General features: G+C 38.8%; 2 protein-coding genes across 3 annotated transcripts in view; both read left to right on the forward strand.

The window, feature by feature from the left end:
- The window catches only part of CHST8 (carbohydrate sulfotransferase 8), a 193,124-nt gene extending 188,345 nt beyond the window's left edge, over positions 1-4,779 (forward strand). The window contains exons 3-4 of one of the 2 annotated variants that reach the window (XM_049806877.1): positions 1,064-1,101; positions 3,529-4,779. In XM_049806877.1, the coding sequence (XP_049662834.1) occupies positions 1,064-1,101; positions 3,529-4,674 (1,184 nt within the window). In that variant the 3' untranslated portion in view covers positions 4,675-4,779. The remainder of the gene's footprint in view (positions 1-1,063; positions 1,102-3,528) is intronic. The other variant, XM_049806878.1, reaches the window with a different exon arrangement.
- Positions 1-26,150, forward strand: part of KCTD15 (potassium channel tetramerization domain containing 15) — a 231,646-nt gene that overhangs the window by 142,644 nt on the left and 62,852 nt on the right. The gene's annotated exons all lie outside the window — the stretch shown is intronic.

The following is a 26,150-nucleotide window of genomic DNA, read 5'->3' on the forward strand; positions in this document are numbered from 1 at the left end:
ACAAAAACACAATTGATCATTTAAGTTGGACTTGCTGCTTTAACTGCAATAAGGTATGACGTGAACTATGCGTGCACGGTGTTTCTGAAAGCTTTCGTAGTACCATGAAAACTAATCTGATGGGACTGAGCTATCCCAGTGATGTTTTCACTTATAATGCTTTGCAATACCTTTACCTGTAATTGTGCTTGTCAAAGACGCCATGGATTCATAATGCAGATTAAGTCTTAATGAAGTCTTCAAGCAGCTGAAGTACTCAAGCAACAGTGACAGTAATGATAGCAGTTTTATAAGCTGAAAAACCCCAAACTAATTTCATAATTAAGAAGCGTTTTCCATTATACATTCCGCTATTATTAACTTTTACTTGGCAAAGCTTAGGAACAGTAAAGAGATCCTATGCATCTCCTAAAGCTGCCTTCCAGGATTTTCACATTGATTGTTATATTTTCAGATAGACATCACTGTAGAAGCCAGAAGATTTAGCAAAACACAATTCTGTATTGTTTGTAGAGGTTTGGAGAGACAAAACATTACCTCACTTATACATAACTCCACTGTGTGTTGCTGTGGTTTTACAAAGGATAGTACCTCAACGCAAGCTATTGCTATGATTAAGCACCATACTATCCAAAGTTGGGAAGGGGAGGGGACAGGAGGAGAAACAACACGGCTTTAGGTAAATACACAAACAACAGCTTTTTAAAGCTCTAACCTGGGATCACAAATTCTAGCTGCTTCTCACTCTGCTGGCCTTTTAGCTGAGGTTAAGCAATTGCTTTTCTCCATCTCAGTTTCCTCATCTGTAAAAGGGAAGTAAAGACATTCACTCCATTTCACAATTATTATGATGTCTATAAATGAAGAGGCCTTCCAAGGAGTGTTGTTACTACGAAATATACATTAATTATGATTCTTCATTGGTCTATTTATCATTGCATTAACAGAACTTGTTCCTGTTTTCCTTTTAGTTACCGAGAGGACACAGTTATCAGTCCAGCAAAAATGATACTAATGTTTTTATCTTTACTAAATAATGACTTTAATTTCTTTCTTTGTTTAGGGATAAAATATAACATGGGATTCCAGCAATCAAAAAAAGTAAGTTTTCGGAAGTACATAAGGAAAATTGTACCCATATTCCGAGTATGGAGTACAGGTAGAGATGGCTCAGATAAGGCCACTAGACTGGAGATGAAGCATTGAAAAGGAAAGATGCATCAAAGCTTTGCCATGAAGTACAAATTTTCCTTTTGAAATATGAATTTGATAAGCTATGCAACTTTAGTTTTGCAAGTTTCTTCCTAGACTGGATATTACTAAAAGATATGGTAAACTTTGCACATATTAATATTCTGTATGAAATCGCACTGATCAAATGAATGTCTTGAGAGGTACTTAAAAATAGGCTAAAGAAAAATACTGGTGAAATTCCTCCATCTAGTGGCTGTTAGCACAGTCACAGCAGCAGCGAATGGCTGCAGTGGGCTGTCACTGACTTCATAGTTTAAGGACAAGTGCAAAATATGCAAAGGAACAACTGTGCAGCTGCCAGCTGTTACACAAATGCCGTTGCCTGGTGAAATCAGTGTGATGTGATTGACATCACCGCATCTCTACAGCTCCAGCTTGACCTTCTGAATGAAGTTACACTGACAGAAGATATTAAAATCATGGCATTTAATTTTCCTGAAAACTGTAGGTTCATCATCATCATCAAAGGTGCGAGTATCTAGGAAGTCCGAATTTGATAACCTTGAATTATCAGCCATATCATCACTAAATAAGATGGAATTTCAGCCACTCTGTAAAGCATAATATTTACAAACACGTCTGCTATTTTACATAGACAAAAACTTTAATACACCTTTGACTACCGGAAACAACCCCTGCAGAGTACAACAATCACTCCCAACAACTGAATACATAGTGTCTTGTATGACAAATTATCAGCTGGTTTCCCAGTCTGCATATCACATACCACCTCCACTACCAGAATAGCCAGCAAAACATTTCAGAAGCCTGAGTTCTGCAACAACTTGCATAGTACTCCAAAAATTGCGTTTAATACTGATCTGAGTTTTGTATAATAGTTATCAATTTAAACAAGTCCCCTGCAAAATAATATGATCTGATATTTTTTTTCCTTTTGTCATCAGTGCTTTTTGTAATGAATACTGAGTCTCTTTTTTTAATCTCTCACCCTTAAAGAAGGATGTGGCAAGATATAACCTCCATGGCAGCCCAAGTTTAAGTTACCTATAGTATTGCTTTTTTCAGCCAACAGAGACTTGTAAAATCACTATTACAATTAAGGTTAGATGCCACCTTGAAAGAACATAACCCTACTAATCCTCATACCGTACATCTTAAAATTCATCCAGTATCTTATTTTTGAAGCCAGTTTTAAATATTATTAGGGAGCAAATAAAGACTGAAAATCAGAAAGTTACAGTTTCTAAAAATCTCTAAATCAACATTAAAGTATTTTGGGTAAGCAATAAACATTCTGCAATTACATCTGCTTCCTCTGTTGAAATACTCCCTAGTGGTTCATATGCCACTCAGCTCCCAGGTGAGTTCTCAAAACAGAATGACATGTAGTTAAACAGTGTCCAGAACCTAATCTTAGTCTTAGAGGCATAGACATGCAGACAGGGATTTAACTCAGCTGCTTTGTGAAGCAGGAAGTAATGGAGCACATCTGGGCTGTATGCCAGAATAAGTATTAACCAGCAAGATCCACCTAATGAAAGAAAGCAGGTCCCAGAAACCCCTTATCCATAGACCCGCTTTACTTACTCTGTTTTCACTTGTCTAATCCCAGCCACAGCTCTGTTCACACCCCGTACTGCTTCTCACCAAGTCTCAATTGCTTCGGCTCGCCTCACTCAAGCCTCCCTTAGGGGTCCCTATCCCCTATCCATGCTGCTCTCACCAAACCCACTTCTGTGCAAAGCCTCCATGTTCTCACCGCAGTCCTTTTGGCTTCCTTCTTCCCACTCTTGCTCCCTCTACATCTTCACTCCACTCCACAGACACTATAAACCTCCTGTTAGGCGTCACTCTGTGCACAACTGCCCTCGCCTCAAAGATAAGCTACTGAAAGGGCAGGGTGGGAAACAGAGTTATGTGACAACAGGCAGTCTGGAATAATGAAGTCAGTCCTCAAAATACTTGGATGTCTCTCAAATTTCCACAAAAGGTAACTTACCTAAGACAAAAGTATCTATCAGTCCGGGTGCAGGCACCAGCTAAAAATACAGTTAAATCCAAACCTGAACCAGAATTTACCAGTTCAGACTCATCTCAACCTTTGGGTTTCATGTAAGCACAGAACAAGATGGCAAAAGAAAAGCCTGTACCACAATGTAGGCACAGCACTGAGGACTTGTGGCAAAGCATTTTGTTGTACAATTCTGCTGAACTCAGAGCGTATGAAAGATCCACATTAAAGTCGTGCGAGTTGTTAACAGTGACAAACACTCTCTCGCTTACTAACATCTTTAATCTATTTTTCCCCATTAGGGCTGTGTTTCCAGCGATAACCAGGATAGAATAAGAAAAACCACTGCAGATGGAGTAACAATGGTAAAGCGGAACGATTCATTACACCTATCTGATAATGTGCCCACTAAGCTTCAAAGCACAGACGGAGGGCAAAGCAGCATAATGTTTGCTATGAAAGATCAACAGAAAGGTGAAGAAATTAATTCCGTCAGGCTGCATAAACGGAGGAGGAGATTTATAATTAAGAAGAGCCCAATTTTGATTTCCATGAACAGCTCCATTCTCAACCTGCCCACGCTTAAATCTGAGGATAGAAACAACAACAAGTGGAAAAGTCTCTATCAGATCCAAAGAGAAAGAAAGCAGATTATGAGGGAAACTTGTTCTAAATACAAGAGTAATAATAGAAGAATAATCACTCCTTATCATGTTTCTAGAATATTTGTAGAAGATAAATATAGAGTTTTATACTGTGAAGTACCAAAAGCTGGCTGCTCTAACTGGAAACGGGTACTCATGGTTCTTAATGGGCTGGCTTCTTCCACAAAAGACATACAGCACAACACAGTGCACTATGGAAACTATTTAAAAAGACTGGATGGGTTTGACCACAAAGGAATTTATCATAGGCTCAACACTTACACAAAGATGCTTTTTATTCGTGAACCTTTTGAAAAGCTGGTATCTGCATTTCGGGACAAGTTTGAACATCCAAACAATTACTACCACCCGGTTTTTGGAAAAGCCATCATTTCCAGATACCGTGTCAATGCCACAAAAGAAGCATTAAGGACAGGCTCTGGAGTAAAATTTAAAGAGTTCATTCAGTATCTCCTGGACGTACATAGGCCAGTGGGTATGGATATCCATTGGGACCATGTCAATAGGCTTTGCAGCCCATGTTTAATAGACTACGACTTTGTTGGGAAATTTGAAAGTATGGAAGAAGATGCAAACTTTTTCTTGCACTTAATTGGTGCTCCACAAAATTTAACCTTCCCCAAGTTTAAAGATAGGCACTCCAATGAAGAAAGAACTACTACTAAAATTACACAACAGTATTTTGCACAGCTTTCTCCTTCTCAAAGACAACGAAGCTATGACTTTTACTATATGGACTACTTGATGTTTAACTACTCAAAACCTTTTGAAGATTTATATTGATTTGAGAGCTGGGACATTTCCACAGTCATATCAGTTGAAATGCGTAACAAATGCAGGTGTCTTCTGTTTATATAGACTTGTCTGTTAGTAAACAATTGGTTGAAAAACAGGAAAAAAACCCAAACCAGAACATAAATGGCTAGTGATGTTTACAACTTCACCTTAATTGCCTCCTTTTTCAAATCATGTTTTTTCTATAATTTCTCCATATGGAATGTATGTACATACATGTATAATATGTCAGGGCTCCCAAATAAAGCACATAATTTTCCATGCTGGTGTGGCCTGTGTTTGCACTGGGAGGCTGGTTTCAAACTGGGGAAACACAGCTGACAATTCTACAGTGGGGCCAGTATTTCAAGCTCTTTACTACTTAGAAAATAACTCTGAAAGTGACAGAGTAGCAGGCAAAAAAAAAATACAGAGTAATATTTACAGTTCATGGAAATCTGTAACACATGAAGCCATACACTAAACAGGCACCATGTATTTGAAGTTGGTCATAGATCCCTACTTCCTGATATTCATAAGTTAGTTAGGGAGAAAAAGTCTATCACACTTATGCTGTTCAAAAATACACTGATGAAACAACTAATGCTTAATGACCATGTGAGTGCAGTATTAAACCAGATGTTGCAATTCAGAGTGAGGATGTGTTCTCTCCCTTCAATATTTCCCTTATGGCACATTCATCTGCAAAAAAGATAAAATGCAGGCGAACATTTGCATCTTTATAAATGTTATTAAGATTCTTTTAATCCTTTGCATTAACATAAATCTCTGGTTTAATCTTCATAGTCACCAGGAATATCAAATCTTTCCTTCATAATAACAAGCAAGAATAAATGCAACTTCCTGCCCAACAGGGTAGTTCTTTTCATTGCTGCAAACAATTTGCACTTGTTTATTTCAGTAACAATTAGATCTGACTTAACATACAAAAAATATTCCAGGTGGTTTAGTTCAGTTGTTCATTTCCTATATTCAAGAGAAGGCTTTCTTTCACCTCTAGCAGAAATCTCTCGTGGGAATCAAATACTTGACCTTCCACTGGTTTTGTGAATCTTCACACTAATTCTGTATACAGGATCCTTGTTTACATGTCATTTGACCACTTGAAATTATGACATTTAAATTAGCCATATTGGAACAAGTCTCAAACTCTACCACAATGCCAAACTTGAACTCCCCTGTAATTTCTAGAGTTTGTATTTCACTGTCGCGGTTTAACCCCAGCCAGCCACTAAGCACCACGCAGCCGCTCACTCACTCTGCCCCCCCGCCCCCTAGTGGGATGGGGGAGAAAATCGGGAAAAGAAGTAAAACTCGTGGGTTGAGATAAGAACGGTTTAATAGAACAGAAAAGAAGAAACTAATAATGATAACGATAACACTAATAAAATGACAACAGTAATAATAAAAGGATTGGAATATACAAATGATGTGCAGTGCAATTGCTCACCACCCGCCAATCAACACTGTTAGTCCCCGAGCAGCGATCCTCCACCCCCACTCCCCCCAGTTTATATACTGGGCATGATGTCACACAGTATGGAATACCCCGTTGGCCACTTTGGGTCAGTTGCACTGGCTCTGTCCCATCCCAACTTCTTGTGCCCCTCCAGCTTTCTCGCTGGCTGGGCATGAGAAGCTGAAAAATCCTTGACTTTAAACTAAACACTACGTAGCAACAACTGAAAATAGTGTTATCAACATTCTTCTCATACCTAACTCAAAAACATAGCACTGTACCAGCTACTAGGAAGATAATTTACTCTATCCCAGCTGAAAACAGGACATTCACAACCAAGAATTCTACCACAACTGGCACTGTACAAAGGTACGAGCACCTAAGAAGAAACACTTGTTTCAAGCAGATTCACATTTACAGGTTCAGATCCTCACACAGATAGTTTCATGCATCACAGTTTCCCCAGGAACATCCAATATCTTTTGTTTTTTTTTTTTTTAGTTTTCATAGAAAAAAATGTTTTAAAATAACTTGTATTGAAAGCTTTACTGACAAATACTTCACACTTTATGTCTGACATCAGTCATCATGTGTATCAGGTGTCCATCCCCGCCCCCGAGAAAAATTGTTTGCATTAGAAAGGTAATGTGGAACTTACATTGTTCCATGAAACTAGTTACCGTTCCCAGTCTGCCCAAGCTCATTATCACTACCTTGCTGCTGCAGCTAACCACGGACCTCACCTTTCCACCCCCCTCAGATAGTTGTTGATCTGCCCACGTGACTAGGGAGCAGCCTTTTTATTCAAAGTAATTTTTCTGCTAGGCCAGCTCAGATCAGCAGTAACAGGCTGGGGGCTATTCATCCAGGCTGCTCTGCCAACATGGCAGATAACCTCACTCAACAGGACACACTCAGGAGTATCCAGGGGAAAACAAGGCACATTAATCACTTCCTAGTGCAGATAGAGGAGAACATTGATTCTGATAGTGGTGAGATTTATTGGGGGGGAAGGGGGTGGTGAGGAGGCATAGTCAATACCACCACTAGGAAATTGAGTTATAATGGCATTAAGTGCTCCAAGAAGTGACGGTACTTCAGTTGATGCAATTGTTTTGCCTATAGTTACAAAAATCACAAACAGTCCCCAACACAAGGAAAGGATATAATAGATATCAGATCCCTCATAGCTTCTTCTTCAAGGTCTGATCTTGCAAGCAGGTCAGTGTACCAAAGCACAGTGTGTTATCACTGCTCCGGCAGACTAGTGCTGAACTCATTCAGGTCAGCAGGTGAACTTCCACTGAAAGAAGAATCTCAATTCACCTTACTGCAGCACCATTACAGCAGAAGAGAACATGCAGACCCATAAGTTACCTCTGTGATGCAACCAGAGTAAAGGTAGATATCATTTGCATTCAGACCTCTGCTAGTTTGAGAGCGCTCTAAGGGAAAGATTAAAGAACTTAATCCTACAGCTAGATTCACATTGAAGACCCAACTTTCTCCTTCCTCCTCCTCCCTCCCCCCAGTTCCTTTTCAGCTTAATCTACATATACATATAAATTGATAGAGCCACAAGGTCACGTTTTCATCTGAAAGACTTTGTTGGTACAGTTACACATCAGTAAAGTGTTCACAGTATGCATGGAAAAAAATACCAGCAAAATTGCACTTCCGATTGTATCAAACTGGTGCTTTTCCTACCACTACCCCCCCCCCAAGCTATTTTAATTAAAAACCTTTAATACTCCAATAAAAGCTAATGACAGGGGAATAACATTTTTAATGACAAATGAAGATGAAGATTTTGGCAGGGTTTTATTTTGTCTGGGGTAACAAGCATTCTTTAAACAAAGACTGCTAAATAAATTATTTGCATGTTTATGACAAGCTGTATGTGGCATAGTAGCATCTGTTTTACAGTATCTCAGGGAAGACAGAAGTGTCCTCCTAAATACTTGAGCATCCTTAATACTGGCTAGTTGCATTAGTTTGACTTTGTTACTTCTAGTAGAAAGGCAGCAAGAAATGGTTTTAAAAAAAAAATCAGATCTGTGAAGAAATATTTTAAAGCCAGAAGAGATGCATTATCTTGAACAAAAAAAAAAACAAACTACAGCAACAGAGAAGTAAACTAATATTTTCATATCAATTAAAGTGTTTAAATAAAAAGCAACAATTTTAACTCGATGGTGTTAAGTATTCAGACTGCTCATTTCCCTTTGGATTATCTTGCCTTTTTTTCCCCAGATATAAAAATCTTGACATTTTCATTTTTGATAATGCAATTGAACATGTTTCAAAATTGTTCATTCTGAATTTTTTTCCATATTTTATCCTTCTTTTCATATGGAAATTTATAGAATCATAGAATCATTTAGGTTGGAAAAGACCTTTAAAATCAAGTCCAACCGTCAACCCAACACCACCATGCCCACTAAACCATGTCCTGAAATATTCAATTTCATATGAAAAGGAGAAACTCAAGACTTATACAAAGCCCTCCTGTTTTCAAACAGCCTAGCTCAGAGGTCAGCTGAGGTAAAGATCTTGCATTGCTATAATTAGCCAAAATGAATCATTTTGTCAATCTAATTGGTTTTTTTTAATTCTTCTTGACATTTCTTAGGCAGGAGGTGAATTTTATTACTACTGGACTGTTTACAGAACTGTACTCCTAGTTCTCACCTTAAAATTTTCCAGTATTTTTAATCTCAATCCTTTTCTACCCTACCTCTCTACTCACAACTCCTACCATCTTAGAACTTCATCCACCCTAGAGTTAATAACTAAAAATAGCTCAGGTGCTGACAGCAGTCAAACTCCCTCCCCACAGAGATTAAACAGACCTGCCTCCCAGCTTCATTAAATCCATTCTTTGATTGCTTCCAGTACTGGAGATGCTTTACTTGATTCTAGCTGGGGCAGCTCTCCATTACTCCTGACATATCGACAACTTCCAAAATCCCCATTTTAGGATTTCAGTGACCAGCATATTAGGAGTAAAATGTTCACAATAACAATTCAGGGGTAAGGACCCGGCTAAAGCAGTCACAGAAGTTGAGGTATAAAGGCACTGAAACACCAACAGATCAGAATCTTAGGCCTTATGCCTTAAAGCAGTCTAAATCCTATAGTAGAAAAAGAAATTAACTCAAAGTAAGTTGTGTAAACTAAGTAGGTGTTCCCTGAATAAATCAGTAAGACAGCATTTTTAAGAGGCAACACTATCATCAAAATAAAGCCCAATTTGTTAGCCAGCTTTTGCTGTCCTGGTACTCCAAGCTGCCAACTGCAGTTCTGTCACTCCATAGGTGCTTCAGCACGAGAACTACACTAACCAGTCACTGTGCCCAGAAAATAGCCAAGTGAAGTGTACTGAACAGAGCAATATGCAGTTTATTATCCAGCTTTGCAAAGTCTGAAATTGAAAACAGCAATCATTTTTTAATTAAGGGATAATTTAAGAACTTGATATTGGGATGCTTGGTACATAAAGTTGATGAGGATCTGAACAAAGTCATCTCCTTCAAGACATTTGTGTACTGTTCCCCCCAACCTCCACCTCATTTGAGCAACTTACTGAGAAAGTCCACTTTTTGGATGATCAGAGAGTATCTATTTGTGATAGGGATCCACAGAGTAAGAGAACCATATACATGGAACTGCATGTACTACACAGGCTATCATTTTAATCCTTAGTTTCTTTGCACTACTTCTCCCATTTGGGTAATGCCATTGCTGACAGTAGAAGCAAGAGCACACCTATCACAAATCCATGTATAATTATCTACTTATATGCACGCATAGAGAGTACATAGAAAAAATCCATGCAAATAGTATTATACATACTAAGGTATCTATTAACAGAAAGATTTTAATATAAGAACTCATTTTAATAGAAGAAATCACAAACAGATGGGTGGGAGATATAACCCCCCCAGATATGAATTGTAAAATGAATACAAGAAATATCAAACATATGCATTGTTTTTTAAATAGTTGTTCTTGGTTTCTTTGTACAATAATACAAATTGATGTCAGGCCAACACAAACGGTACCACATTATCTGGAATTGCCAGATAAAAACTGAAAAGGGGTTTTTGTTGTTGTTTTGTTTAATTATTATTGCTTTATTAATGACACAAGTTGCTTTAAATCACAGACATTCTTTTTCTACTCCAACAAGAAATCACACAGGTAGCTGGGCATAGTCCAGCCAACCATTTGGAAGAGAAACATAACTACAAATCTCAGCCTCATCTGTTCATTTTAATTTCAGTGATACCAGTACAACAGCATCTGCATGCAGCAGTAGTTTGTTATCAGAACACAATATGAGACACAAGACAGAGCACAGCCTGTTTGAGCTGATACTGCTTCAAGGGATTATTTTCAGGTTGACGTTGCTATTTGTGGTGACTTCAAAGCCTCAGCATGCACCTTGTGTGCTCTTGAACAATGACTTTGGAAGTGTCCCAAGCTTCATATGGCAAGACGTGTTTAAGTAATTTTCATCGCAATACAACAGCTACTGGTTAAGAAGGGCCAGCAATTTTCTTAGCTTTCATCAATGGAACCTAGCAGACAAGCCTGTAAACAAACACCTCTAATGGCTTCCAGCATGATACTGCTGTAAAAGTGCACTGAAGTCAAGTACAAGAGTGCAATTTTACATTACCTATACCACTGACAACTGATATTTACCACTGGTAAGTCACTTTTGCCAAAATTTCTCAGAACTGTCCACTCAAATAGAGGTGTCTGGCATTAAATATGCAGTTAGACTCACAGTGGATTCAAGTTTTAAGAATGGCTGGCACTCACCTGTTTCACACTTCAATTTAATCCCAAAATATGCGAAGACATTATACATAATGCATCACTTGGGCAGCAAGGGCAAGACAGTATAGAACATATTGACACAGAATGGGAAGGCAGACATGATTAAGCCATGCTGACTGCCACCAAGCTATTTGGTTAGCATATTATGAAGCAATTGATACAGTTAGCTGTGACTCATGTTAGAGAATAAGAATAATGTTTGCTTTATGACTAGTCTAATAGAAACATTCAGCCTTGTAAAAATATTTTCTGGTCTGGCTGAATGAAGAACTCCAAATATTTAGTTTAAAAATAACACTTTGGGAAGTCCTATGCATACACACAACTCAGTGGACAATTAACTTGCATGTAGCAAGGAGTACTACGTACATAACACCTTCTATGTGGGCAAATCTTTTAAGTGTCATTTTCCAGGCAGTTTGTGCCACAGTGATTTTTACCCAGTTGCATGAATAAGATCTTTCAAATTCTGCCATCTATTGCCATTTTTTCCACCAACTACTTTTTTTAACTGAAGACACACATTTAACAGAATTGCAGCAGCGGTCAAGTTTTCCATTATGCACCTACCTTGTATAAGACTTGAACTCTTCTGTTTAAATTCAGCTATTACAGTAGTGCTGGCCCTATGTTTCACATTCAGCTTTATAGGTCTCTCTATCAGTGATCTTTTCTAGCAGAGTCATCATTTTTTCCTGAAGCTTAAAAATTACGCTGTCGAGGTATGAAAAAGGCTTTCACAATCCAACTTTTCCACAGTTATTTTCCCAATCTGGGATCCTGTCCAGATTTATTTTCACTTAATACAGGAAATTTCCTCTCAACATATCCAAACATAAGTAATGTCACCAGCTGCAAAAGGTGTTAAGATTATCTTCAAGCAAAGGGAGCAGCAGCATGGGAAGCAATGGCCTAAGGCGACTGCACTAAGAGCTTGTCCCAATCCATTAAACACTAGTGGTGGTGGCTTCTTTCCTAAGAAATGAAAGCTCCAGGCTACAGTTCACCTTCAAATTCATAGATACAGACTAATGTACATTATGATCACAAGAAAAAGTTATTTCATCTTTGTTTTTAAGGTTGCATCCAGTCAGTATAAACCTTTCTGGGTACCATGATGTAGCCACAGAGAAGTCACATGAAGGTGATGCCAGCCTACATATAGACACATACACCGAAGACCACAGGGCACAGTTTTAGCTGTCTGTTTCTATAAAATGTCAAATAGCTGATCTGTTTCTACAGTATTCATTCACAACAACACTCCTACACCTAGTAGTAGTCAGGTAATACTAATAGGCTAATGCTTAGGGCAAGTAACTGGGAGATTTGGCCTACTATTTATCAGTTATCTGACTGGTTTGAGTCTGATCCCCTAGAATTGCTCTGCTTATCTTTCCCCATCTCTGGTGTGGAGAAAAATTCAAGAATTATATAATCTTTAGTATTTTTCATCACATTGCATTTACTGATCTCAAATGCATTTAACTCACCTATAGCAATATACAACAGAAAGGGTTTTAGCCTGATTTTTTTCCCCCACCAATATATTTTTTATAGAATTTTTTTTTTAATAATACCAAAAAAACCCTGTAGTCACTACAGCACAGGTAATCTGACCAATAAAACAGACAATGTGATAGAGCAAGAAGCTACAATATTTATATAGTCTCACATTATATTTCTCCACTGAAATCCATACAGACATGAATCCAGCTCAAGTGACACACTGTGTACTCATCAAGGTGCTATTGTCTTTATAAATCAGGCATACAGTGACCATTTCAAGCAGTGTGGAAAATGTGGCAGACATAATATGAGATGGGTTATGAATCTGACAATTTACCCATGTTTATCTGTGGAAAAAAAAAAGGAACTTATTTTTTATTATCTAAAATAAATCTGAGAATGTCATTAGATCACCCCACCAAAATTGAACATCAGGTTTATATTACAGGCTACGAAGCACACAGCAGCTGGTAATGATCAAAAACATTTTACCTTGGAGCCCTTTCATAGGGAGTTTCAAAATTAACCATTCAGAATAAAAAGCTAAGCCTGCCATATTTGACCAAAATATACAGCCTATAAGCACAAGAACGAACATGTGCAGAAGTCTATTTCAGAAAAATTCAAAAGATAAAAGGGATAATATATACATCCTGAAACTCTAGATACATATATCTGATTACAGAAAGGCGGGGGGAGAGGCAAATAAATGAGAACAATTAAATTCTAGTAAATTGTATTACAACACAACCATTATGTATTTTCATTTCATTTCTGCACTACTGGTTCCAAAATAGCATCATGACACCCACCTAAACATTTTGCCCAATCCTAATTGGAACACCACTACTCAGTTGCTCTTGAACACAAAACTAGCTTGCTAAGCTGTATCCGAGCAAGGCAATGGTGAAGACGGTAAGAAACAAAGTAATTTCATCTGTGTCAGAATGGTGGCAAGTTGAGTCCACTTGTTACAGTCAAGCTAAAAAGGCAGCAGATATCCCTGACTGCACAGGACAGCCCAGCAGAGTCAGTAATTAAAAAAAAAAAAAAACCAAGCAAACACACACACCCCCCACATTCTCATCTTTGATTAGCAAGACAGCACCAAAGACAAATTTGACTCATGCCAGAGCTGGTACCTACTTGAAAGTGGTAATCCTCTGATGAAATGGATTTCCACATCAGTTGGTTTTCATTGGTATCTGGACCTTCTGATTAAGTTAAAGAGCTTTGTATTGACTTAAGTGACAAATGAGTTTAGTTGAATCCTTGTCCCCTCCCACAGAAGATGCATTTTCAGTTACCTTCTGCATGGTTACATTGCCCAGTGAGGTCCCAAATAGTATACACCATTTATCCATTTTTTCCCTCTTTCACAAGGAGCCACTTCTCCCCCACTATTCATTGTTCTAAACTATGAGAAATAAGTAATACCCAGAATTACAACGACTGGTTTTGAACACTTTTTCCCCATTCCCTAGCTTCAACTCAGAAATCAGTTTCCTTGCAGATGCACCTGACAAGCAAAGCACCCTGGAATAACACCTTCCAAAATCCTGAGCCTCCCAATCCAACTGACTTTGAAGGCATTGACTCTTCTGTTGTGTTTCTGCACTAAAAAAGTAGTACTGACATCGCTTGCTATTTAAGGAGCATTGCCCACTCACTGACTTAGTAGCAACTTGTGGATGTTCAAATCTCAAAAGTATCTTACTCAACTTTTCTTGTCTTTGATTCAGATTTTACATTGTAGCCTTACAGATTATCTGCAACCAGAATGGTTTCAAACCCAGAGGTGTTTATTTCTCACATATCAAGATCTCCTATCTCTCCTGAAACATCCATAAAGAAATAGGACTAGGGAGAAACTACATTGCCTTGCCCAACTAGCGATCTGGTTTTAAATAGTCTGAATCTTCTCAGCACTTTCTAAACATATCTGCATTTGGACTAACACCTACCTTTTGCAGGTTTAGCATATGACATAAATATTCTATGATGCAAACAGATAGGTCCACCAGTTTCGAAACCCTAAGCTCATGACATGGATTCACACTCTTCCTGAGAGCGATTAAAAGATGCAGATACACTCAGCCTCACCAATACAAGTCTGTGGAAGAAATGCTAATGCAAATTCAAGTATATACATCCGCACTTCAGCTCTGCCTTCATTGACTGTTTGATTGGTAATTAAGGCATATATTTGGTTCCAGAGATATAGAAAAAACCTCAAATCCCAAAGGAAGCCATCGAATCCGAGCCCAAGGTTATTAATCATACTGCCTCTAATTGTATATAAAGTATCTTTACTCGCTCAAAAATATTTTTTTAAAAATATTATGGGATTTAAATATGTCACAATATTCTGGATATCTTGATTAGATCTCCTTTAATACACTGCCTCCGAATAATTTGTAATTTATTTAACACCACTATAAATCTCACAGAAATGAAGAACTCTTACTAATCATTAAGATTAAGCAGAATTTTTAGCCTGACAAGATGAGCAACAAAATTTGATAAGGGGAATTTTTTTTCTTAAACAGTGCTTTTTACTGTCTTCTTGTAATTAAAGTTTCAACCAAGGTCCCATTAGGCCAATACTGATCCCCCCTGTGAATCAGACAGACCCTCAAGTCTTCACATTTTCAGAGTTAAGTCTCACTGGTAACTAGCATCTGGGAAGGTTTTGACTAAATGAAGCAAGAACTCACTAAGATTAAAAGCCTAAAGAATTTTGCTCCTCATTGACATTTAAAAACATTTCTGCATCATTCCCCTGATCCAGCAAGATCACAAGCCCTCACAAAACACCACACAGGTTACTTTACAGGGTTGACTGCAAGGAAAGGTAGGCTACAGTGGCTATAGGTGCCAATTTCAAGTCAGGCAGCCAAAGTACATTAAAGCTCATTATAGATGCCCTCCCTCATTCAGTGGTCCCTCATGATTAGGGCATAAAAATCAGTACAGTGAAAGTCTGGGAGGGCACAGAACCTGTGCCAAGCAGAAAGCCAGCTACGGATAAAAAAGGAAAAGAAGAACTATGTGGAACCCTTGGACGTTGGAAGAACTGGCTTGGGAGAAGCACTACAGGATCTGCCCAAGGGAGAACACACCACCTACACACTTGGGCAGCTCGGCCAGGACTGGTCCTGCAGTAGAACTGCTTCATATGCATTCCTCTCACCTACAGAAGCTGTAGCAGGGGCATTCTTGCTTCTTTTATGGCTTCTATGCCCCTTACATCTTCATAGTCCTTCCACAAGTGTCCATACTTTGGTAAAAGCCACCACATCCCTCCTGTGTCTGGCAAGAACACTTCCAAATTTTCTTTTCCAAACCATAATCATACACATTTCGCATGGTGCTTCAGCTATTTGTTACCTTCTGATCCTGGCTTTCACAGTTTCTCCTGTGTTACCCTTACAGTTCCTGTAAGAATCTCTCCCTTAGCCTTCCCACCTCAATCAACATGCCAGAGCACAAGACCCAATTCAGGCTTTCAAACTCTCTCCTTCATGGTAATGACATTTTAGAACTGACTGGTCTACTAGATCACCCAAATCATCTTCCTCCATTCCCTATTTCACTCAATTTCTCCCCCTTACAGCTTATCTGTAGTTACTAAGTATAGATATTTGCATATCTATAAATAAGCATACATTTGCCATCTTCCAAGTCATGCTTACACATCCTGAGGAAGCTCATCTTAAAGTCCTTCTTCCCAATACTCATTTCTCTCCACAAATCCAGAGGACTAGCCCACAAAGGAAAGCATGGGCAAGAAGGGAGGATCTACTGAAAGGCTAAATGGATAATCAAAGCCTCAAACTCACAACATAGATGAGGTCGGTCTTGTCTGCCCATCAAGGTCTGCAATACAGTTAAAGACAGTTGTACAGTCCATCCAGAGGTATGGGTAGTCAGTGCCAGAGAGAGGCTATTTCTTTAAATAAGAGATCCCCAGACACAGGCAATGGAAGTCTTGCTGTTACCTTAAATATACCTAATAGCTCAGCACATAGCTGCTTTTGGGGTTTTTTGTTTGTTTGTTTTAAGCTTTTACCAAACACACCTCAAAACAAGCATTAACTTTGATCAAAGACAGCTCTTAAGCAAGCATTAGAATAAAGAGAACACTACCTTTTACCATACCATAACAGTGTGAGAACTTATTATATTTACCATAAAACAGAAACAGTGTATATAGCATTTGATCAGCTTCAGAGTTCACCAATACCAGTTTCATGTGTTAGGTTTTTTCTGCCCCAAAGAACTGAAAAAACTAACAGCATTGTAGCATAGCCAGTCAAGACAAAGGGAAAGAAAATCAAAGCACCAAATGGAGAAGAGGTAGAAATCCACACACGCCAGCTCTGCATTCAAAGGTACCCTCCCGCTTAGAGAAAGGTTTTCCCTTTCATTCCCTTCTGAAGCATTCAATATAGCTTATTGCCAAAGGCAAGATTTCATACTCAGTAGAAGAACAATTCTGATATTCTATGGGAAGTCTTATGTAGCTTGTCCCAGTATATTTCTCTTGCATCCTACTGCCTGCAGCCTTAAAGAATAAGGACATTTTATTACATAGGTGATCTGGTGACAGAAAGGTATAAACTATTCATGTAAAACATCTTGCTGCAGTTTTAATATCTGCAGACTATGTTCCAGTTTTGGGGAAGATAAGGTATTTTGGTGGAAAAAGAAAGATTTTAATATCTAGTTAAATTCCTTAACCAAAAGTATTTAAGTTATGACACTTCATGCTACAGGTACTTAATAGACCTATTAGCCAAGAAAATAAATTTATTTTTTTAAAAAACAGTCTGTTCTTTCAGATAGAAGTGAATGAAAGAAGATTTAGAAGTACAATGCTAAGCACAAGAAGCTTAAGTAACTCTTGACCACAGAATGCTGAACTGCTTCAAAGGTCAAGTTACTACAGCCAGGATCATTTGAAGTAGAACTGATAATGTAATAAAAAGGTAAGCAGTTCAATTAGTTCTTCAAAGATAAAAATTGTCACAATGAAGTTTGTCAGAGATCAAGTCTCAAACCTATCTAGGGGCATCAAGGCAAAAGCCATCCCAGCAAAAAACTATTTGTTCCTCTGTGGCCAGAATATCACTTTAAGTGTCATCACCCCCCGCCATGCCCCCCCAGTACAGCAGTTCTTATACACCACACAGCATTTCACACAGAACATCAGTGAAAGCATCAGAGAAGTTTTGCAAATAGCCAGATGGTGCAAGGCCACTTGAACAATGAATTTATCGTAAATAAGAAAGTGGTCACACAGGTTAAGTATCTGGTCTATTGCTCAGACTTGAACTGTCATTAATCCTTTGCAAGACACTATAAATGGATGCATGGGAAGTCTGGTGGAGCTTTTTGTAACTTGAAAACCAACACTTCATGTGAGACAGATTAAAAGTACTGGCAATTAACCACAACAGTGATGGTACCCTCCAGTAGAAAGTCACCTAGTAGTCAGCTCTGTGTTTGACCATAGATGTTTTCAAGTATCACATAAATCCAGTTTAGAATAGTGAGGAAGAACAAACCAAAGCTTCATATTTCTCAATAGGAGGTACCTACTCAGTCCTCCAGGGTGCATCTCTCAAAACGCATTACCATCTTGCTACTGCAATCTTTTACTCTTCCGTCATTCAACCTTATGAAACAAAAGGCTCATCTGATACAAGAACAGGAAAATGCACCTGACAAATTAAGATATTTTATTTATCCATATAGAACTTACGACATTGTAAGACAGCCTCTACCTCAGTGTACTGTGACTTCCACTTAATTCTTGTCATACTCTCCAGGGTCCCTTCGTTTATCTAGCTGTGATACTAACAACTATTTGTTTCCCCCCAGCCATAGATCGTTTAAATATGTGTCTTGGAGGAGGTGGCCTTTTCCTTTGAAAAGTAGAAATATTAGTTTGCATCTCAAGCAATAGTGATATCAAGTTTAAAAAGAAAGGAGAAAAAAAAACCCACACACCACACAACTTACCCTTTATAAGCTTTCCCAGTGGTTTTGAAAGATCTGGCAGCTGACCAAGAGGGAAACATTGTCCCAATAATAGAAGCTGTGCTCCTGGAAAATGTCATTTCTAAAACTGTTGATCATTAGCAAAACACCATAGATCAGGAGCTTTTTAACCAGCAGCACTAGAATAACTTGAGAGAGTGACTAAAGCCAGTGAACAGAGTTTTCTCCATAATTACTGAAAAATGAAACTAATTTCTTTTCACCCTGGATGGCTTTCACCTCTTGCCAGCAGCATTAATGTAAGATATGGCTGTTAATAATGAGGATAGTAGGAACTGGAAGTGTTTTAAGATTTAAAGGCTGACTTTTTAATGGTGTTCATGTGTAGTGTGGCATGCCAAATAATTAATACAACTCCTTTTTACCAATTCAAAACATGTATTTCTCTACACAGAGCTGCAGTTCTGATGCTATTTAGGGCAACACTTGGCCCTTTTGCATCCTCTCTTATCTCAGATCATTAAGTACTTTGGATGAAATTATAGTAATGCAACTTACTTTCACTTTGTAAGGCCTTTTACTTTCCAAAAATAATGTAGCTAGACCTGTAGGACTTTTTTATGCACTCAACACCCCACCTAATAAATAAGAAGATTGATTGACAAAGTATTCAGTAGAAATGGATATTAAATCTTTCCTACCTTTCTCTAAGCACTGCCTAGATTTCTTGTGCTGCTCTCACAATTGCAATCGCTCTCTTTCCAACTTCAAGAAAAGTAGCCAGGGTACGAGCAACAAAAATGGAGCAGAACAAGGCACTAGCACAGAATTAGTGACAAATTTTGGAATATTCTTGGGCTGCTTACACTGAAGTCCAGACACTTCCATGTTCAGAGGTACTCGTAATCCACAGTAGCTACATAGAAGTTATCAGGGATTTCCTGTCCGTGTCATAACCCTTCCTCCAGTACACATACTTTCGAACTTGCATAAATACTAGCAGTTTCACCAAGTCTTTACTCTTCTGAAATTCGACTTGTTTGATCACAACAAGCCTTGCCCCCTCCCAAGTTTTCTTGTAAAAACAAACAAAAACCACCCAAAAACATATTTGAGACCCAATTTTCAACATTCCTTATTTCTCCTCAATTACCCTAAAGTCAGACTTGAGCAAAACCTACAGTTTCATAGTTTTTTTGCTTAAGAAAAAAAAAAGACAATGCTTCTTCACAGCTATATTCCACAGAAAAATAAGATTAATGACCAGCCAGGTAGTCTTCTCCCCTCGACCCTTAGTTATTACCTTTTCTCCAGCTCCCAGAATGTTCAGGAAAGCCTACACACTAACTGAATGAAGAATTTAATCTTTTATGTCTTTTAATCAAAGAACTAATGTTGTTGGACAGCTTTAAAATTTACACTTCTATGAGGACATTATTTCAAAAGATAAAAATATTCTTTAATGATGACAGTCTCTGCATCAGTCTTGCCACTATCTGCTGCCCTAATCTCACATATTCACCTATAGACTTTAGTCTCAAAATATTTTATAATAGAGGAATGTTTTCATGCATTGTTTAAATATTGTCCTATCTAGAACAGAAACAGCTTGAGCTTAACTTCATGACATTGGAGGATAGGAAAGAAAAAAACCAAACACATCCTTGGGGAATATGAACATGTAAAACACCATCACCAAATCCCTAAACATCTAGTATATAGCAAGGCCAACAGGGCAAGGTTTCTGGAAGTCAGCTAGGAGCTTCACCTTTCCCATGGACTTTTACTCAATCAATTAAAAAAAAAAAAAACTTAAACGTCTATTCTGTATCTTCTATAAGTGATAACATTTCCATGAATAGCACAAACTGATGGGGGGAAAATGCCTTCTCTAATTACTCACTACAAAAGCAAAGAGTCCAAACCAGAATTCACAATCAGCTTAAGTGATAATCAGTCTAATGATTAGGTTGGCAACACAGAGACAGAAGCTTGAAGGAACAAAACGAGTGGCTGCAGGGTTATCACGGGGGAAGCTGTTGCTTATGAGCTAGGAGCTGTTGAAAAATCTCTTCTGAGAGTTTGGAGACTTGCAGTAAGGAACCACAGAGATCCAGCACCAATTGAAAGAGTTTATTTATAACTTTGTACAAATGCACTTTCCATATAACAGCAGCCAGAGGATGCAACATCCTCTAAGACACCAGATAAATTTACAAAGATCACGCCCATAGAAGAGGAGGCTGCAAACAAGCATGCTCACATTTTTAACATACTGCAGCAGGATGAAAGACAAGGACTGTAAAGTGAAGACCTACATTGTGAAGATGTCACCTTTAAGATTTATACAAACATTAAATTGTGAAGGTTACAAATAAAGCAAAAAGAATGAATTGCTGCTTTCAAATAGATAAGCAAGCAGAGGCTTACATGGGGTAAAAACAATTGGTTTCTGCTTCATGATTCGTGGCTATAAACACACATACAGAGCCACACGTACAACTCTGACAATGCCTGTGGCATGGAGAAGCACTCACCACCTCTGCTCCAAAACACATTTGCTCTTCATCTATTGCTTCTTGTAAAAGATACAGAACTTTCTTTACCATTTCTGGCAGTGGGATTAAGGTTTCCAGTTAACAAAAGATGTCACGGCTATGAATCAGTAATTTTTATCTTCAAGAGGCTCCTGATGCAGTAGGGACTGAATTCTGTACACTTAGGGAACACGCAAAAGGAGCTCAAGACTGTGGAAGCATTCCTGATCTTTGCATGTATATACAAGCCAGTAAAGAGGCAGCCAGCAGTGATCTTCTGCATCCACTCACTAGAATGAACAAGGGGTGAAACAAGCAAACTCTGGGGAGAAAAGAGGCAGCAGCAGCAGCTTAAGTATTTCATTTGTGTCCCATGCTTTTAATCCTTCTCCTTTGCCCTTTACGTTAGGTAGCTAGCTAACCTCACCAAAACTTCTGAAGAACACAGACTTGAATCCTGCTCTGTTCCATCTTAACTTTTCACCAGTTTATACTATATTGAAGAGCCCAGGCCTTCACATGCAAAAGTCAAACTTCATTCAGCTATTTTTCTCTGACAAACCACAAAAAGTAATGAAATTGTCTAGGTTGTTGTCCAAAGATACCAGCAAGATGTCTGCTTTTTTTGTCTTGCTGTACCTCACATTTTATTGTTTGAGCAAGCCCACAACATCAAACCACAGCATAGCCACTTAGTATTCTCCAGCAATGAAACCAGTCCTACCGCAAGCCAGTAACAGGGAGAACCTTCTCTTTGCATGGCATAACACAAATGAGAACTTGTGATTTCAACCTCAGGACAGAGATGAGATGAAAACATGGCTGACTGCAGAGCTACAGAAGGAATAATTTAAACACTAGCCCTCTCCCAGGTCTAGACCAGAAGTAGCAACAGAGCAGAGGGTGGTAGATGAGGGAAGAGAGCACAAAACTGATCTCCAGGGAGCTGTCATACTTAGATGACTGCCAGCAATTCTCAACAGACATAGCAGAGCCCAGGCAACCATTTTGGAGAGGTCCTTTAATAAGTACGTTAGATTACCATAACTTCCAAATAATTGCAAGCACTGTGTATTTTCTGAACCCATGTATACAACTAGTTCATAATTGAGCAAAGCCCAGCAAGTCCCACAGCCCGTCAGCAGCGGCCCAGCTTCTTGGGTAGATGGGGCTTAAGGGCAGGTACCATGGCACAGCTGGAGCTCTGTGAGGGGCTGCAGGAGACATTTATTCCTCCTGACACTGTAACTTACTGTGTCAGTCACAATGTTATCTGGGTCACTGCTACAAGTTTATGCAGCATCAACAGCAGCAGCAGCTCTGCTAGCAGGCTTCCCTTCAGTACCTACAAGGATACAGTATTAGCATCCAGTCCTGGTCACTGGAAAACTTAGGTTACAACATCTAATCCAGGCAAAACGTCAATCCAGGTTCCAGAAGAGAGGAGAGTTATCAGTGAACAGTAGCATAATTAAACTGCATTCTGGCTGTCAGACATCCAGCACAGGGGTTGTGCTGCAGCTGCCAGTCCATCTTTGACAATAAGCTTAATACATTTACTTGTTTCTTCTCCTCTCCCTTAATTTGCCTTATAAATGAGTTGTGAAGCAGCAGAACAGACATGCATTTTAACCTTCCCCCTCCTGCAGCCCCACACAGGTTGCGTGGGTGCTGCTGCCTCTAAATCCGCAGTAGAGCCACAAGGCCTGGAGAGCCGGAGGGATATGGTGCTCCTGTGCCGTTTCCATGGCACTGCCGAGGCCTCCAGGCTGAAGCCCTGCTGTCTGCCTTCTCCCGCCCAGCTCGCAGAGAGAATAAACATGCTTTCTCAGGGCTACATGCTTATTGCTTCTTCCCTCTCAACAGTTCATTTCCATTGTGTTTGCCTTTTCTCCACATTTCTACTGTCATTAATTAGGCTAGTGCTTTATGGAACCAACAATATTTAGGGCTTACCCAATTAAGCAGGCACACAGCAGAAGGTGGTCCCTGTCTCTGAAGAAGCCAGGCTAGCAGGCTGCATACACCACTGTGACACTGAAAAAACCCCAACAAAAAAAACACCACAAAATAAAACCCACCACACTCGCTCAGGGGCTTTTTCCCAACTTTTTTTCCTTCTCCCATAGGAAAGCATAGGAATTAGGTGCACACAATACAAAAACCAAACCATCTGAAAATCAGGCTTCAGATTTTGGGGGGGTTATTTCTTTAATTAAATTAATTAAATTTGGGGGGGGGGTTGCTTCAGTCAAAAAAGCCAAAATACAAGAAAACCCACTGTATGACAAAGAAAAGTCCCAGAGTTGCTAATCAGGTAATTACAAATGAGCTTGTGAAAACAAGCAACAGCCATCAAAAATTCACCTGATGACCTTCAACCTTCTTGCTTCCCCCGGAGGAAAAAATTGTAACAAGCAAAAAATATTCTTTTAAGTACAAAATGCCCAACACTCGGGAAAGGAAATAAACAGGCATTTGTGAAAGTGACCTTCTGCTCTGCTCTCTAGGATCACATTAAAACAGGAATAAAGGCTCAGTGTCCAAATCTAGTTGTGATTAACACAGGACTCAGAGCTAGAGAGAAGGAATTTAGTTACAAGGAAGATTGGCTGTTCTTTCATCTGAACCTTTCTTCTTGAAGAAGATTTTACCTTAGAAGGGGGGAGGGGGACGGGGGACAAAACTTTGTGTCATTCCATTTTCTTTCTTATGACAAGCTGTCACTTCTAGATATGGGAACCATGTCACCATGTTGCTGCAGAAAATAAGTGGGGCATGATTTCTCCTTTCCTTCAATATGAACAAAGATTAAAGTAATAAAGAACTAAAGATGAGAGTGAAGGAAAAGCAGAATTTTTCAAGTAAGCAGAGCTGATGTTATTTTAGTACGGCATTCCATGAAGCAACAGTGGCATCCAGTGGTATATTTCCATAAGCAAGTTTCATACTCTACTTTCACTAACTTTTGGCTTACATCAGAATTTTTTTTTTTTTTTTTTTTTGCAACAGGTTTTCAAGGAACCTTTCCTCCTTTTCCCCCAATATACACTACCAGAACAGCTACCATACACCCAGTCATCAGTACCAGTAATGGAAACCAAGATGCACAAATACAAGCTGTCAGCCTTCTAAAAGGCTGTATATCATATATGCGGAGTCAAAAATTTAAAATTGTTACCGAGAAGCTGCAACATTGATACAAAACACATTTTTACATTATTCTCAGAAAAACAAAGGACATTTTTCTCCTGGTGTCCACAAGAGTGCAGCAAATATTCTGTACTGTTCTCCTCAATCCCCCTCCCCATTTTGTTTCTCTCCAAGGCAGTATGTTCATTTTTTTTCTCATTTAGTGACATTAAGATTATTTTCACTTTATGATATCCAAGTAGATGCTCTGGGCAAAAATGAAGGGCTTACAATTATAAGAGTATACTACAGAAGGAAGCCCATTCAGTGAATTTATTAAGATATTTTCAGACTGAGATCCCATTTGCAGTTAAGAAAGCACCTTGTGCTAGCACAAGCTCAGTACCATCACCAGTTATAATTTAGTAAGAAGGAGAACTGTCTCCTCACCAACACAGAGCTGAGAACCAAAACTTGTCAGTCCTGCTCTCAGGTCAATCAAAACTTCTGGTTTGATTTTTTTTTTATTACATCTAGAGATCTTTTCAAATAATCAGGCCTCAACTTCAATAAAAATTATCTTTCTCACTTAGATTTCCAAAACACTTAAACTAGAGTATCGGCCCCTTTTTAACAGGGCTGTTTCTCTATCTACACACCCCACAATAATCTTCAGAAAGCTATTGACCAATACAACTAGGTTCTCTGAAGGAAAGTGTAAGGCTTGTTTCCCCCAGCCTGATAACAATGTAAAACCAAGCATCTCGTGAAGAAACTGAAGCCTGGCCTACATCCAGCCTTTGTATGACAGTACAGTAACTGGGAGTTAACTGATTTTAGTTGATGTGGTTCCACAAGTATGACACTGCCTACACAATCTATCCCAGCAAACACAGACAGAAAAGGGTAATTAATTACTGCCACACTGATGAGGAGGAGCTAGATTGGGAAGGAAGTGTTCAACACTGAACTGCACTAGAGTGTACCGGCAAACTCTTTACCATAGGTCATTTTCTACTCAAACCCATTTAGATTAGCAAAAAACTCTTGACTAATGGAAGCTGCATTTCAGTTCTGCTAGCACAGCAGAACAGTTCATTCTTTGGAGTAAACAATGTATTTTATTCATTATGGTACTAAAACATCACAGTTCATAAATATCACCCATTTGTGACTAACAATCAGGTGACCTGAGGAACATGTTATTCACTCATGCTGATGCTAAATGCTCCGTGTGGCTGACCAAGAAGCCAGCCACCTCAGATGGATCTATCCCAGTTCAATGTTGCTCCATTCCAGCTGAGGTTAAATGACTGAAATGCTAGATTTCTGGGTTTGGGTATTTACTAACTAGTTCCCCTGCTTGAACTGGCCAATCCCCCAAAAGCACTATTTCTGAGCAAGCAGGCAAAAACTTGCAGATCGAGTCCGTCCCCAAAGCAAGAAAAAGTCACTGCCAACAGTAATACAGAACTCTTCTATAATATATTGTTCTAGCAAGTGATATGCTAACATTAAAAATAGAAGAAAAACGCATAAAGAACAAGACAAGCTCAAGACCTATTGCCTTTTGATGAAGTGGAAAAATCCCACATGATTGGGGGGAGAGGGAGTAGTTATGCACAGGAGATGAGCCTGAACTACAAAGCAGAATTGTGATTGAACTTGTACTATGGTTAGGATAAAGCAATCTTTCAGTAGCAAAGTCATAACAGAAAAATCTCAGTGTGACATGGGATGATCAATATCATATGGAATGAAACCTCAGAAGAATCAGACATTTTAAGGCAGAGCTGAAAGATTAAGATGAATTTTCTTATTTTCTTTCCCCTGCGCCTCAGCTGAGCTAGGAGCTTCCTGAACATCCTTAATGCAAAGATCTTCAATGAATTGAAGACTGCTTTTCCACAACATCCTATAACACTTTGGAAGTAAATATAACAAAGCAAGATCTCTGCAGGTCTGAGCCCACC

The sequence above is a fragment of the Accipiter gentilis genome, chromosome 7 (genome assembly GCF_929443795.1).
Source record: "Accipiter gentilis chromosome 7, bAccGen1.1, whole genome shotgun sequence".
Taxonomy (NCBI): domain Eukaryota; kingdom Metazoa; phylum Chordata; class Aves; order Accipitriformes; family Accipitridae; genus Astur; species Astur gentilis.